Raw genomic sequence first — 14,588 nt, forward strand, 5'->3', positions numbered from 1 at the left:
TGCGCGCACACACCGAAAAAGAAGGGAAAACACACACATACACACCAGTGGCCCAAACCTGCTGGTTTCCTATACTTTGCCTCATAACTCATGGCCTGTAGGGAGGCGCTGGTATTGTTATATTTTGTGTGTATGTGGTACAGCGTGCAAGCAGAGGGGCCAGATTAATTTATTAGCTGAGGCAGCATTGCTCCCCAAAGTGGGAACAGGAAGTAAGATGTCGTAAATCTAGATAAGTCACTAGATAGTGTACTGTACATTTCTATAGTCTTCCCTCCCTCTGTTGTCACTGTGGAGCAATATGGGCCACGGCGCAGAGACGGGGTTTAAAACAACAAACAGCGAAGACGGATGCTGATTGCCGTACAAGTTTTCCTTTCTTATTGCCCATCAGACGCCGCTGCTGACTGATACATTTCAGAGGAAAAACAGGTTTGTCTTTTGTTATTGCAAAGCCTGCGCACAGCAAGATAATTGTCTATTGTTTTCTAAGCACAGAGAGGAGCATGATAATTAGATTCAGAGTACGCTTCCTTTTTTTTTTTTTTCAGAGTGCATTATTGTTCCACTGTGAACTTTATGAAGTACTCCAGCCCAGCGTGCACGGTGGGGACTTTTACAAGGAGCAGAGCGGAGGGAACAGATGGAGAAATGATCTCCCCCAATCCCTAAAAGACCAGCGTGGTAACCCTTCTGAGACATTCCCTCCAGGTGACATCATCAATCAATAAATGTCTCCCCCCACCCCCCCACTCTTTTTTGACACAAGGTGTGGGTTTTTTTGCGTCCTGCATGCCAGTGTGAATGTGTGCGATATCTCTATCTGATGATGACGCTCATTGTTCCACTACCTCTGCAGTCAAATAAAAGCTGATGGGCCGTAGTCTCGCCATTAGGACCAGGCCACACACACACACACACACACACACACACACTCACATAGCTACACACAGTCCAGTGAACATGGCAGCAATATTCATACTCGCTGACTGCACAACGAGCTCCTATGACATCTGACATTTGGGGGATAAATCATGGATTCACTTGAATGAGTAAGTTCTAGTTATAAGCTGGTCGAGCTACTCTCCATTTCCCCTCGGTGCTGTGAGCTCGAATGAAGGTCAGCTCCTCGGCTCCAAATACAGGAGAGGGTAGAGGGTTTTTCTTTTTCTTTTTTTTTTTCTCCCTTTATAGTTATATTCCCCCCCCACCACCACCACCACCACCCTCTCTCTCTCTTTCTCTTATGTGCTTTCCAACATCATGCAAATGTGGGAGTCAAGTCTAAGTGGGTGATAATTGTTACCAGAGCGTATTTTATTATCAGCAGTCTGGGCTCACTCTGCTTGTTTTGATGGCAGTAATATGAATTTTTCGAGAAAAGAGAAAAAAAAAAAAAAAAAAGAACAGAAAAGAACAAAAATGTCTGGCTTCAGCTGCTTTTTGAGAAACTTGCCCCCGATTTTGATGTGGAAAAACGAGACTGGATCCCAGCCAGGACAATTAGGGGGGAATTTAAATTCATTTCGAGCGTTTGTTCCCTCCGAAATCTGCAACCATCTTATCACACGTTTCGTGATGTGTTGTGTGAGTGTGTGTGGGCAAAGTGAAATCAAACAGAGCAGAGAGTTGGGACGCAGTGAGGGCCCTCTCAGGAGCCAGGGACCCCCAGATCCCCTCTAGAAACGGTGCTGGTACACCTCGACACACTTGGCACTCTTGCCTTGACTTCTCTCCTCCATTCTTTCCTCGGCTAATGACATCAATTAAGGAGAAATTGCGGGGTGAAGAAGTGGACGAACTCTCCCAACTCTCGTGACTGACGTGTCCGGAGCAGACTTCGCCCTCAGCGCGGTGTTAAAACGCGGCCATAAATCTCTGTAATTAACCATCTATTATTGTGTTTTAAGTGAGGCCTACTGTGCATTGTGTGCGCAGGTACCTTCTGTGTTTTCCCTGCTGTTGGGAAACTCCCCACTGAGAAATAAACCAACAGGGAAAACTCTCACAGGCGCAGGAATTTAATCTAAAATAAATGATTCTTCACATTTAACAGAACACCCAAGCCAAGTTAAATGTCACACAAAGGCAACTTTTCCCCTCGGTAATGTTAGTCCACCATTACGCACACACCCATTGAGTTTGGTATGCTTGTACAAACGAAACACGAGACTTACTTGGAATTCTGCGAGCTCCAAATTATAGTCTCCAACGACTTGGCTGAGGGCAGCGCCGACCTGCACATTAGAATAAAGATCCAGAGATAATACTTCCAACAACCGAGTCCCGCCATTCTGAGAGGACGAACGGACAGTGAGCCGAGAACTCGAGAGCGTCGGACAGCGCGCCTGGCAGCCTTTATCTTCGGGAAGGTGAGCTACGATCAGTCGGGAGCATGTGAGGTCGATATCAGATACATGTCCTTCTGTCCGACTTCTTAAAAAATCTGCTCCGGGCCCCCGTGTCCTTGACTGAACTGTCCGCAGGATTTGGCGAGAGACGGAGAAGGAGAAGCCCCCCTTTTGGTTCTCGATCGGATCTGAGAGGAAAGCAAGCCCCTCGAGTGTCCTGGTTGACCTGTGGCTGAGACAAAAAACAGCCCCCTGGCGACCTCAGAGACAACTCAGCGATGCGATCTGATGAAAATCGTACAGTTTTTCTGTGTGTGTGTGTCTGGAGACACAATTCGCGCGATGCGGCTGCCGATGAAGCGCTGCGCCGTGTCTTTGTCAACGCTCCCCTGATGGTGTCTGTACCTGTCGCTGTATATAGCCTACAGATGACCACATTCATCCATCAGTCACAACTCCGCAGCACGCTGGGAATCCCGAGCTCCACTTCATTCCAGTGTTATCTTTCACTCCTCCTCCCCCTTTGCTATTCTTCTCGAAAGGAATTGAGTTTCTATTGTAAATATCCCTCCCGGCTCTCGGCGTGCGTGTTGCGCTCCGGCAGGGTTACAGCCTTTAGTCCAACTCGGGCATGCTGCGTGGCCGGTGCGTAAAAACACGGGCACGTCTCTGTCTCTGGTCTTGTTTCGTCGCCGCTCCGACACACAAAAAAAAAGTGCCGCGGGATGATCAGACCTGCTCGCCGGCCCGATCCAAGAATCTAAATCCGCTTGCCAACGCTTCCATGCCGGTGTATGCTCTTTTTTTTTTTCTCCCTGTCGTGCAACAACACTCTCTGCGCTCCGCTGAGTGCAGCAGCTACAGCTCAACTGTAACCCGAGCCGAGCAGAGCGCAGGGGGAACAGCCCACAGTGCGAGCCGCGGCCAATCACAGCGCTCTGTCCGAACTTGGAAGCAGGAAGCGAAGGCATTTATGGGGACGTGGAGGGGTGGATGGTGGTGGATAGAGGGAGCGAGAGGGAGCGAGAGGGAGGGAGGGGGGGGGTCTGTTATTGGGTTGACCCCGCATCTCCACCCCCACCACCTCGGCCCGAGCCATCGACCCAAATTGAAATGGACTTTGAAGTTATTCGTCATACTGAAAGCTTTGGTGAGGGGAGACGAGCGTGATAGACTACTGGAGCGTGCGTAAAAGTGCTTACCGGGGGAAAAAAGTTTGGCCCCTTTAAGTCCAGGACGAGCTTGTCCCTGTGGATCCCTGCACTAAACATTTATGCCATAACATCGCTATAATAAAGGCCTATCAAAACCTCATCATGGAGGATTGTAATTACATCTGTGGTAGTTGAGATAAACCGAATTTGTTATATTTGTGCAGTATAAATTCAGCAAAACATCTTTACAATATAGTGTGTTGGCTTACAGTAGATGTTATTTTGGTCCTCTCTTTTTTTTTTCCTCCCTGAAAGGAATGATGATTAATGGCCTCTTTGGATCCCTTTCTAGTTGTCCCCTTTTGGGATAATGAACTGCATGAGAACTTAGTCTCCTGTGTCAATAGACAATAGACGGTCGGTAGCCTATAGTCATTGGGCCATTCATTCATTGAGGAAGAAATGCTTGACACATAATTGATCATGTCCATGTCTGTGCCCCCTTTGTGTGCGTATGAGGAGAGGGAGAAAGGAGAGTTTCTCTTAATTTCGATGCATTTATCCAATCAATGCCGCCCCCTAATGGTCGTGATGAAATCGATTCACGGGGTTTGAACATGAGGTTGGGGGGGGGGGGGGGGGATTCAGTATAATTGGAAAGGAACGATAACAGACATTTAAAGACGTGTCTCATGGTTCCAGGAATTATTTTTTATTACATCCTGTTGTGCCTTGACAGCCCATAAATCTCTGTAAAAGCTCCACATCAGCTTCACACCCAAACCACTATGCACTCTCATTATGTGTATTTATAATGTATTGTATGTGGTGTGTGTGTGAGAGAGAGAGCCTGTGATAACAAGGGGCCACATAAGTGTAGGGATTTCTGGCACAAGGGCACCCACTTCTAAGGTGTATGGACAAGGGGAAAAAGTCTGAAGAGGTCATAAAGTTGTTCTTAAAACCACAAGTGTTGCTGGAGTTTTGCCATGGCTGCATCCATCAGAGTGTTGTCATAGTGACAACAAACACAGGCCAGTTGCCACAAAGCTGGCATGTCCCCTCTGATGGCCGGGACGCCTGGGATACCTGATACTTCAGCGGCCAATCAAATGCTCACCGATAGATACCTGATCCACTGCCAGCCAATGAGACACCTCCCGTGTACAACTTTGACAAGTGGCACAGCTGTGGGCGAAACTGAGTGGCCAATAGGAACATAGCTCCTGAGCGATGACCATGGGCACACCATGCTGTTGGTGATTTAAAGGGGCACTATGTAGTTTTGGAGAAGAAACTCAGAATTTTAATATTTACAATATTAATGAGGTAATAATAATAATACAAACTTATTTTGTCCATAACTGAATAAACAAGCTGTTCTCAGAGGAAAATAAGGTCCCCAGAACACTTTTTGAAGCTAGAAAGGTGGCAGGGTCCGCCACATATAAACAAAGTAAAACAATATGAAATTGTGTTGTCCTCTAAGGTCAGTGTGTTTGTTCAGTTTATTAAGTCATGAAAACAAAGCGAGTTTGTTTATTTAGTTTGTTTAGGCATGAACACATCAGTCAATGAAGATCTTTATCTTCTGATTAAAAAGTCTTCCACAAAACTACATAATGCACCTTTAAGACTTTGATCGAACAGCCTGGGATCAGCAGAATCAAAACACTTACACGTAATACCGAGATTTACGTCAGTCCACGTGGCCGAGTAACAGCATGTCATCATACACAGAACAAGAGGATTACAGAGGATATGTAACAGATATTCGACGGTTCACATTATTCGCCATAAACACAAAGCTCAATGCAACGTGACACAGCGCAGTACACTCCTATAGGGACAAAGCAGTGTAGGTTTCATGTTCACTCACACACACCAGGCAACGGAAGGCAATTTGATTTTTCTCCCCCCACTCAGACTGCCACCTACGAAAATCGTGGCATTTTCAAGGAATGAGGTCATTGTGTTAATGTGTATAGGTGGCTGTGATTAGTGCGTCTATAAATAGCCTGAATGTACTTCGATACCACAGACGCTCTTCAGACGCTTCAAAATGGAGTCGGGCTGCGACTTGGGATCATTTTCATGATTGATCATTGTTTTTTGATTATTGATTCATCATTTAGTCTAAATTATATGTGAGAAAATTGTTAGAGCTATTTCCCAGGAGCCATCTTCAAGCTGCTATGTCATTAGTTTAGCGAAAGTTAAGTCGTAATCAGAGGTATTGGGTAAATTCAATTTTTGAGCAGATGATGGCGTTGGAGGAAATGTCAAGAGATCACTGAAGGTCATCCTGAGGGGGACATGACTATGTGTACAAAATTTCATGGCAAGCTATCCAATAGTTGTTACATAAGTTACAAATGTTACATAATGTTGATTTTAATAAGTTCAAACAAGTCAGCATTGACTTTTAAATGGAACATGAACACCAATCCCCTGGGGGAGAATCCTGTGTTTGCTTGGACTTTCTCGCTCTTTGTACTTTGTCACCTGACATTGTTTGTGCATGGTTCCTCCACAGAACTTAAACATGCAATATGTAACTTCTGCTGCGAGGAGGCTCTCTATCAAAACAAAACATTTGCTGAGTCTTGTGCAGGAGGGTCGGGCGGAGCGGGGTATTAGCCGCTGCAGCTGCTCAGAGCCATGCTGCCCTAGGGGAGATAGTAGGGTAGAGAGCCAGACCTTCTGGAGGAATAAACACACAGTTACACTGGATTCTGCTCCGATCCAGAGCTGTTCACAGTCGGGAGGGGAGCTCAGAGATGACTTTTTAACTCTTGGGTTTATCTTCACTATCAACCTGACAGCAGCAGCCGCGATCGGGGTGACCTCCCAGCGGGACTGACCTCTTTTGCTGGTTGTTTATGTACTGTTATGTTGACTGGAGGGAAACATACTTTTTTTTCATGAAGACATTACAGAGACGAGAGGGGGAAAGAAGAGAGCGAAACGAAGTCCCTTGTGAGTTCGAAATTCACTTAGAGTTGGCCTGAATTTAAAATCACAGACACACACACACCCTTGGTATGTGCAGTTGCTGGCGTTAACTTTCGGCTAGTGTTTAGTAATCTGGCTGTTAGGGGATAAACACTGCATGAGTAACGCAAATAAACACAAATTATCCTGCGGTTAAACTGGCTTCGCTGGTAGTGAACATACCATTAAACCACCATTGTTGATGAGAATCTATCTGACGTGACTCATTCATAAATGTCAATAAACAAGGTGATGTTGTAAAGTTTTACTCACCTTAAATTTAGTCTTTTTAGCTGACTTGACTATCACGGAAGTAGAAACGCATGCACCTTGTATCTATCTGTGGCTATGCAAGATTAGTAACTGTAATATAACGATTGTGATATAAAGTAAACTTTTTTTTGCCTTCTTATAACACCAGACTACAGAGCAGCTTCTTTCCTCAGTCTATGAATTCATCCTCCATGAAAATAGCTTTCATTTTATGATTTATCCAACCAGCTAGGTCTTGTTAGCTTATGTAGGTCATATAGAGTCAACAGTATTAAACTGAGACTCAGTTAGCAGCTCTTTGTAGTACGTGTAACTGAAAGGATTGGTGTATCACCTGCATGCAAAATTGGAATTTGGTGTTTGTACTGCAAGTCCAAAGTCGTCACATTTGGACACAGATTGAAGTGACTGGGCTGCGCTAGAGCAATTCATCCTCTGGGGACCGTGAATATCGAACTCTGCACAACTGCTGTAACCACATCTCCAGGACCCAGTCGACCCATTCAAACCTTTATACAATTCTACCTTTGCAACTGTCTTTTCTCTTGTTGCCCAATACTTACAGTATGATGTTTACTGCCAGTTAGCTGTGCAAATATAACACTGTGCAGACATACATGCATACAGTGGAATTCACTATTTGATGCAAGACTAATACGCTCCATAAGAAATGTCCTAAAGGCCATCTTTTACAGTCTAAATGTATTTTTTATTGTAAAATTACTGAGTAGCTTATTTCACTGTGGACATCCAGCTAGGTTAATTTCAACCACTCACAGACTACACCCACCTTTCTTCGAGAAAAACTGGGTGACATACTGTCGCCCTCCCTTTTCTCTCTCCCCTCCTTTTTTAGAAACCAGATTTCCCTTTAGGGAGCATGACCGTGGTGCTCCTCTTGAGGTTCACTGTGCAAGTCCTATCTGCTAGCAAGCACGCTCTGGCAAGCACCGTCACACTCAGACAGGACCGTACCATTTTCATGGCCGTAAATGGTACCATTCCCTCCCCCACCCCAGTATTAGAGGAAAAATCTGAGGATAAACCAAGTTACTGTGATTCATCCTGTGGGGACCATGAATATCCGTCCAAAAATTTGTACTGATCCATCTGATGTTGTAGGATGTGTCACAAAATAAGAGAAAACTTTGCCCCTCTGGTGGCACTAGAGGAAAAGGTCATCCTCTGGTGACTGAATGTCTGTACAAAATTTAATGGCAATTCATCCAGTAGTTCGGCACTGCAGTATATTTCGGTCTTGACCAAAGTGGTGGATCGCCAGACAGAAACATTCAGTTTTGTATGCTACAAAACAAAGAGAAGCCAGATATCCTCTTATTTATGGGTCTAACACTGAACGATATTGAACAGTTTTGCTTGATGAATGACTGAAGAGATGAATCAGTTATCTACATTTTTGCAGATGAGTATTCTGTTTAACGTCTAATGATTTGTTTCAGCTCTAGAATGGAGATTTATTCTCTGCAGCTTTTGTTTTCCTCTTTCTGAACCTCCAAGATGAACCCTGCTGCCAAGGACATAGTTCCTTCCCAATCTGATATTTACACATAGCAAACACTGAAACCATGACATCATCATTCCAGGATGAAGCCGCTGCAGGCCCGCAGTCAGCCCAGCAACCTCACAGTGAAAATAAATCACAGTTAAAGTGGCCTCCGCTTGCTTTTAATCTGCCCTTAATGAAGTCTGGCACATTTCCCTATGGTGTGGCTCCATGACACAGCCGTGATCTACGGGCCAAGCTGGAGACCAGAGGGCTGTGGCCTCGGTGGAGCTGTGGGGAGATGTGGCTCCAGCCGGGGCCTATGGATCCAGGTATGAGCAGAGCCCCTTTGGCATGCACGGGGTCAAGTGGTTAACCCTCGTTATCTAGAGAGGACAAGGAACATGTGACTCGGAAGTTCCAGCTGTAATCAATATCGAATAGCCATTAACCACTGAGACAACACATCCTCACAAACACAGACACACACACAGACACACACTTAGCAGCATGTTTCCCGTCTGTGTCACGCACTGTAAAGTGTTCACCAGCGGGGAAACACAAGGGTATAAAGGCAAACAACATGGAAGTAGTCCAAACACTTGGCCCTCTGAAACAGTGGGAAAAACTCTGTTAATGTAAACGGACTATTTTCGGAGGCTGATACTTGAAAGTTGTTGTGTGAGCTGTTCATGCTGCTTTGATTTAACTGTAACAGCAGCGAGGCCAAACACAACAGCTGGGGCATCCGCAGACTTACATTTCCTGTTTGTGGTACGCTTGATTGCCGTCCAGACGTCTTCCTCTCCCTTCTCCCTCTCTTGCTTCACTCTACCTCCTCTCCTTTTACTCATCTGAGCCGTCGTGACTGACAGGAAAGCACTGATTACAGACAAATAACAATCTGCGCTAAACATGTCCTCCTCAATTTAACATCCCAGCAGGAGATGCGAGCAAAAACCTCTCCTCTTCTTCTCTCATATCAGTAATTAGGTTTAATAACAAGCCGAGACAATAGCCGCTTCGTGTAACCATCTTTGTATACATATAAACATCTTGGAATCTTGATAACAATCCTGATTAGTAGCTGCTTGTGATCCTCCTATCTTAACTCTCCACAATTCCCTGCATTATACCTTTTTTAGCCTCTCCGATGAGATTAGAATTTGAAAAGAGAAATTGTTCTTTGATGCTTAATATCAAAGAACTCGACGCTCAACAATTCCAGATGAAAAACTAGGCTGAAAGTTGAACCATGCGCACACATACTCAGAGAGAGAGAGAGAGAGAGAGAGAGAGACACACACACACATACGTTATTAACTCGCTGTGATTATTTGTTAGCGTAAACTGGATTTTGCAGGCCCGTGGCCCAGAGGGTTTAGGGAAGAGCTAAATTGATGGAGAGAATATGCCAAATGCTGGCCTGGGGGGGATGTTCTGTCCATTCTAATAGAATTACAAGCCTCTGATAGATGAGTCTTTTCTCCAAGGCTACTTGTCTGTCAAACATTAGGTCACACTCAGCTTCCAGACTGGGAGGGGGGGAAGTATAGCACCCAGAGAAGAAGAGGGGGATAGAAGGGGGCTCAAGGCACAGAGAAGAAAACGTCTGAAGAGGTGCCTCACTCCCTGCCAAGAAAAGGAGGGCAACAAAAGTGAAAAAGGGTTAGGGGAGAGAGGGAGGAATGGGAGAAAAAGGAGAGGGTGGGAGCTGGTGAAAGAGAGTGAAATGAGTGAGGGTGGGGGGTTAAAGAAAGAGGAGAGAGTGAGAAGGGTACAAAAGGGTGCATTCGAATCCACTCTAATTAAGGCCCTGTGTGATGGACAGGACCTGCGGACGTGCCTCCTTTTCTTTTTGAGTGTGTGAGTGTGTGTGTGAGGGGACGGTGTGACGATGGGAGGGGCCAGGCCCCTAGTAGAGATGTCTACTGCCAGCAGCCCTGAATGGGACAAAGACCTGAATAGAAACTTCAAAGCGACCTCTGTGAGCTCAACCCCCCCCCCCCCTCTTCTTCACAGTCCCTTGGCTGTGTGATGGTCAACAAGCCTCTGCTCAAGTGGTGTGTGTGTGTGTGTGTGTGTGCATGTGTGTGTGCAATAGGCATGTGTGAGTCTGTTTTCCAGTCTGTTATTTTCTGACTGCTACATGCATTTCTTGGCAGCTATGCGTGCAGTGTGGATTTCAAAGTGTGTCTTTCTCACTGTGTGTGGTTTTTGTCTTATGCGAGAGTGTGTGTGTGTGTGTGTGTGCGTGCGTGTTTGCTTTAAGGAGCGGACTGCAGGATGCAGATATAATTGGAGCAGAGGATCTGACTCATTGCTCTCCCCCTCTGAACTGAGCGCTGGCTCTCTTTGGCGGGATTGGAATTGAAACAAGTAGCCCACAGAGCTGACGTGCTGAAGAAATTATTGTTGCTAAATTATACAGAGGGCTTTAGCATCTAATTTGATCCTAGTGTCCTTACTGATTTTGGCCTGTGTTATGATCTTGTGGCGTGCGTCATCTAATTCTATTTGGCTCCTGCTCAGGCCGTCTAATGATCTCCCACTTATCACCCCTCTCTCTACAGTAGATACTCCCTCAAAGTGTCTCTCCCGGCAGAGCTAATAGCCTCACACGACTCTGACTGACTGCTGCAGAATGTTTGAATCGTTCTGGGGCCCCTGAGAAAAACAGGAAGACCTGGGGTGACGGCCAGGGCAGGCAGAAAGATAAGATTTGCGTATGTGCATTGTGGGCTTTGGCATGTGTGTGTGTGTGTGTAGCATGAAGGTATCTGCCTCTGTCTGAGCCCACTTGCATCAGTCAAGAGTCAGGTCAGGCTCCAAAGCTCCTGGGATCAACGTGTCATTGTTGCTGGCTGGTGTCGCTGACATGTCCTCGGTGACATCATCACCCGGAGACACTGAGCAGATCATCTGTCCCTCTTCAGTGCTCGGCTGAAGAGCCATTACAGTCCACCTCTAATCAGACTACAGAAGAAAAGTAGCCCCAACATCCTCATCAGCGTTGCCTTTTTTTTCTCTTCCCCTGGCAGGTGCAGTGTAACAGCGTAGGCCGCCGCTGCTTTGATCGTGTATTTATATTTTAAGAGGTAGTACAGAAGCCCCTGCATGCAGGCCCAATCCCCATAATGACTGTGCCGGCAGAGAAACATCCTCTGAATGTGTCTTTTATTTCAAATCAAGCAGTTGCTGTCATGTTGCTGGGGGGGAAAAAAAAAATTGCGTATATTTGAACCGTTGAAAATCACATTGAGATAACCTTATCTGCAGATAGAATGTTATCTGTCATCCTGATTATGTCATATGTTTTCAGCTGAGCGTGTTTCTGTGCAGCTATAAATAGAGAGGCCGTAAAAATCCTGGAGGAGGCCTGTCGTGTATAATGCCCCCACACACACACAGTAATCGTGACACGCCTTTAAAACAAAGACGCAGGAATAATCTAATGTACACACTTGTGCACATGCCCGCATGCAGAACAAAAAAAAAAGGGGGGGGAGGCCTTGCACTCGAGCACGCACTGTTGCACAAACACACCTTTGGCAATCGAAGATATACACCCAAAAAAAACAAAAAAACACTTTAAACCCGTAGAGACAAACTCCTAAATCTGAGGATGTCCTTGTTAGTAAGCAGCCGAGGGTACACGAGTGCTCTCAGCCGCATCATCAAAGCCTCAGCAATTACTCCCATGCTCCCTCACTCTGGCATAAATCTGCTCTTATCTCGGCTCGCTGCAGGATCAGGGAATATCAGCTCCAGCATCTGCTCCATCTACAAACCCAGCCACTAAAAGCACAACAAAGTGGCTCTGCAGGCATAAATAAAGGAAGGAGGGGCACCGGAAGAAGCGAGGGGGGCACATATAGAGAAATCGGAGAATGAAAGATAGGCAGAGGGCGGCACAGGGGGTGTGTGTTCCTGCTTGTCTTATTTGCCTCGAGCATTCGGGGCTCTGTCACACTGTGATCTGTCAATCAGGGACAAAGAAAAACTTGACTCAGACTGGCTTTCCAAGCAGCTCTGGGTAGTTTCTACGCAGGAAATTAACACATACGGAGGGAGAGAATGACGATGGCTCGGGCTGGGGGGCAAGAGGTCAGAGTTGAAGATTTACTGGTCAGGGGCAGATATGAAGTTGAGGCCAGCGTGTCATATTTATTGGAGGGGGTTAAGACAATCACACACTGTGTTTGTCGAAGGGCCTATAAGAACTCCAGAGAAGTTAAGATCACTGGACACTTTTTTTTAAATACATTATTTACCAAGTTTGTGCAGAGGAGTCAGCAGATACCAGAGAGCAAAGCTGCTCACACCTGGATGAAAGATGAACAGGTCGCCAAACTATTTTTAGGAGGGTGTTTGTTTTCCTCGCCGCCGGACTGAAGCAACATCTTTCATTCTGACCCCTTTATCGCAGCTGTGACCCTGACCTCCCTGCCTCCTCCACCTCCCCATTCTGCCTCCTGTCCCTCCCTGTCCTCTCTGCATTTCCTCCTTCCTCTTCTCTCGCGTTCGCCCTCGGTCATCCACTCCCTTCCCTCCAAATACGCCCCGTGAGAGAGCGCTAGCTGGTACATTTTTTTTTTTCCTGCAGATAGCACTCAAATTTACAGCCATTCAAGGACTATTCAGCTCCTCAGCCCTGCCGGTCGTGAATCAGTTATAGAGACAAAATGTTACAAGTGAGCGTTATGAGGAAATACCTCAGCTCCAGGTGTTTGGCTGGCTGGGAGGGGTCGGGGGTGAGAGGTGAGGGGTCACACGCCACCCCTCAGGGCGCCCTGACCCCACAAGACTGATGAATAGCGTGCTAACAAGGACCAGCTCTCTCTCACTGTGTCTGCACTCTCTCTTCTTGTCTTTGACTACCTCTAATTTTTTTTTTTCCCTTTTCTCCCCACACCCTCGCTCTCCGGAGGACCGATCTGGCAGAGGCAGAGTAGTAATACTTATACCTGCTGAACCTTTAAAGTACCTCGCCATCTGTCGTCTCCCCTGGATTTATAATTATCATCATATCACATTCAAACTAGGCACTGTCGCACTCTTACATAACCTAACCCCGATCTACCAGCACAAGCAATACTTAAGAATAGATTGAATAAATTATTATTGGGCGAGGTGTTAAATCTTGGCCAGCAATAGAAGTGCTTTCTTTCTAATGAGGCTCCCCTGCCTCGTCTCTGGCTTGTATCTGCTGCAGAAAGTGGTGTGAGGGAGCTAAATCACAGGCACATGTACGGGACGCCCGCCCGCACATGCACATGCGGACGCACCCAGTCAAACGCTCGCATGCACAAATGGACACAGCGCAGGCGCCGGGCGCGCATTTGACGAACACCCTGGGCCATTTGCACAGTCATATCATAGAGCCAATTAAAGAGATGAGTCTTATTAGTGGAGGTGTCCTGGCCCTCGTTAATCACTGGGGTTTCCTGGCAGGGGCTGGTGACATGCAGGGCTCTCCGTCATCTTTATGGGACCTGTCTCATCACGCCCTTATAAGACACTCATCCAAACTTTACCGAGACTCATGATTTAGCAGAGCTTTCCTGGCCCAGAAACGCGTTCAGTCATCTGCAGGTCACCTTTGAATGAGCTTCAAGGGATTTGAAAATGGAGGCGCAGAAATGTAGGCCTCACTGTGGCGCATTGCTCCCTCACAGGCTTGCATGTTTTTCAGCGTTTTTCCCCCCCTTCCTAATTGAAAAAACATAATCTGGTTTCCTCTTCCTTGCGGGGGGAAAATCACTATTCTCCTCACTGCACAGCTCAGGTCCGCTGGGACGAGCCAAAGTGGCTCCACAACAATGATGTGAGGTGAGGAGAGGAGGTGTAGAGAATCAGATTCCAGGGTTACCCAGGGTAAATATCACTCAAGTCCCAGCTGAAAACCCAACTTGTTTTCTCGCTTTGCCGGGGTCCAATGCCCCGCACAGACCTCGGGACCACCTGCAGCTCTGCTGATGACAGATCCCCTCCACACATTGGACCATCTCAGCTCCTCAGTGTCAAAGGGAGACTAATCCTCCTGCTTCTGTCCTCCGAGCACAATAGCCCTGTCACTCGTTCACTCATTGAGCATACCTTTAGCTGCTCTGCCTGTGTGTCAATACGAAGAAAAGCCGACAGGAGGCAGACAGTAGGTTCCCACGGCGCTCTATTCATAGCTTTCCACTGGAATCTCTGACCTGTTCTGGCCTGTCTCATGAAACCTGCTCCTCATAATGAAGGGCATTGATCCTTTTCTCATTTCACATTCACCTTGACATCTCTGTTACGGCCCACAGAGCGTCTCCT

The 14,588-nt window shown here is 46.5% G+C and overlaps 1 protein-coding gene across 1 annotated transcript in view; it reads right to left on the reverse strand.

Moving 5' to 3' along the window:
- Positions 1-3,278, reverse strand: part of efnb1 (ephrin-B1) — a 62,888-nt gene extending 59,610 nt beyond the window's left edge. Inside the window, exon 1 of the mRNA XM_084353565.1 lies at positions 2,178-3,278. Within this exon, the coding sequence (XP_084209691.1) occupies positions 2,178-2,293 (116 nt within the window). The 5' untranslated portion in view covers positions 2,294-3,278. The remainder of the gene's footprint in view (positions 1-2,177) is intronic.
- Between the last annotated feature and the right edge of the window lie 11,310 nt (positions 3,279-14,588).

The sequence above is a fragment of the Pagrus pagrus genome (assembly GCF_965226575.1).
Source record: "Pagrus pagrus genome assembly, chromosome: 5".
Classification (NCBI taxonomy): domain Eukaryota; kingdom Metazoa; phylum Chordata; class Actinopteri; order Spariformes; family Sparidae; genus Pagrus; species Pagrus pagrus.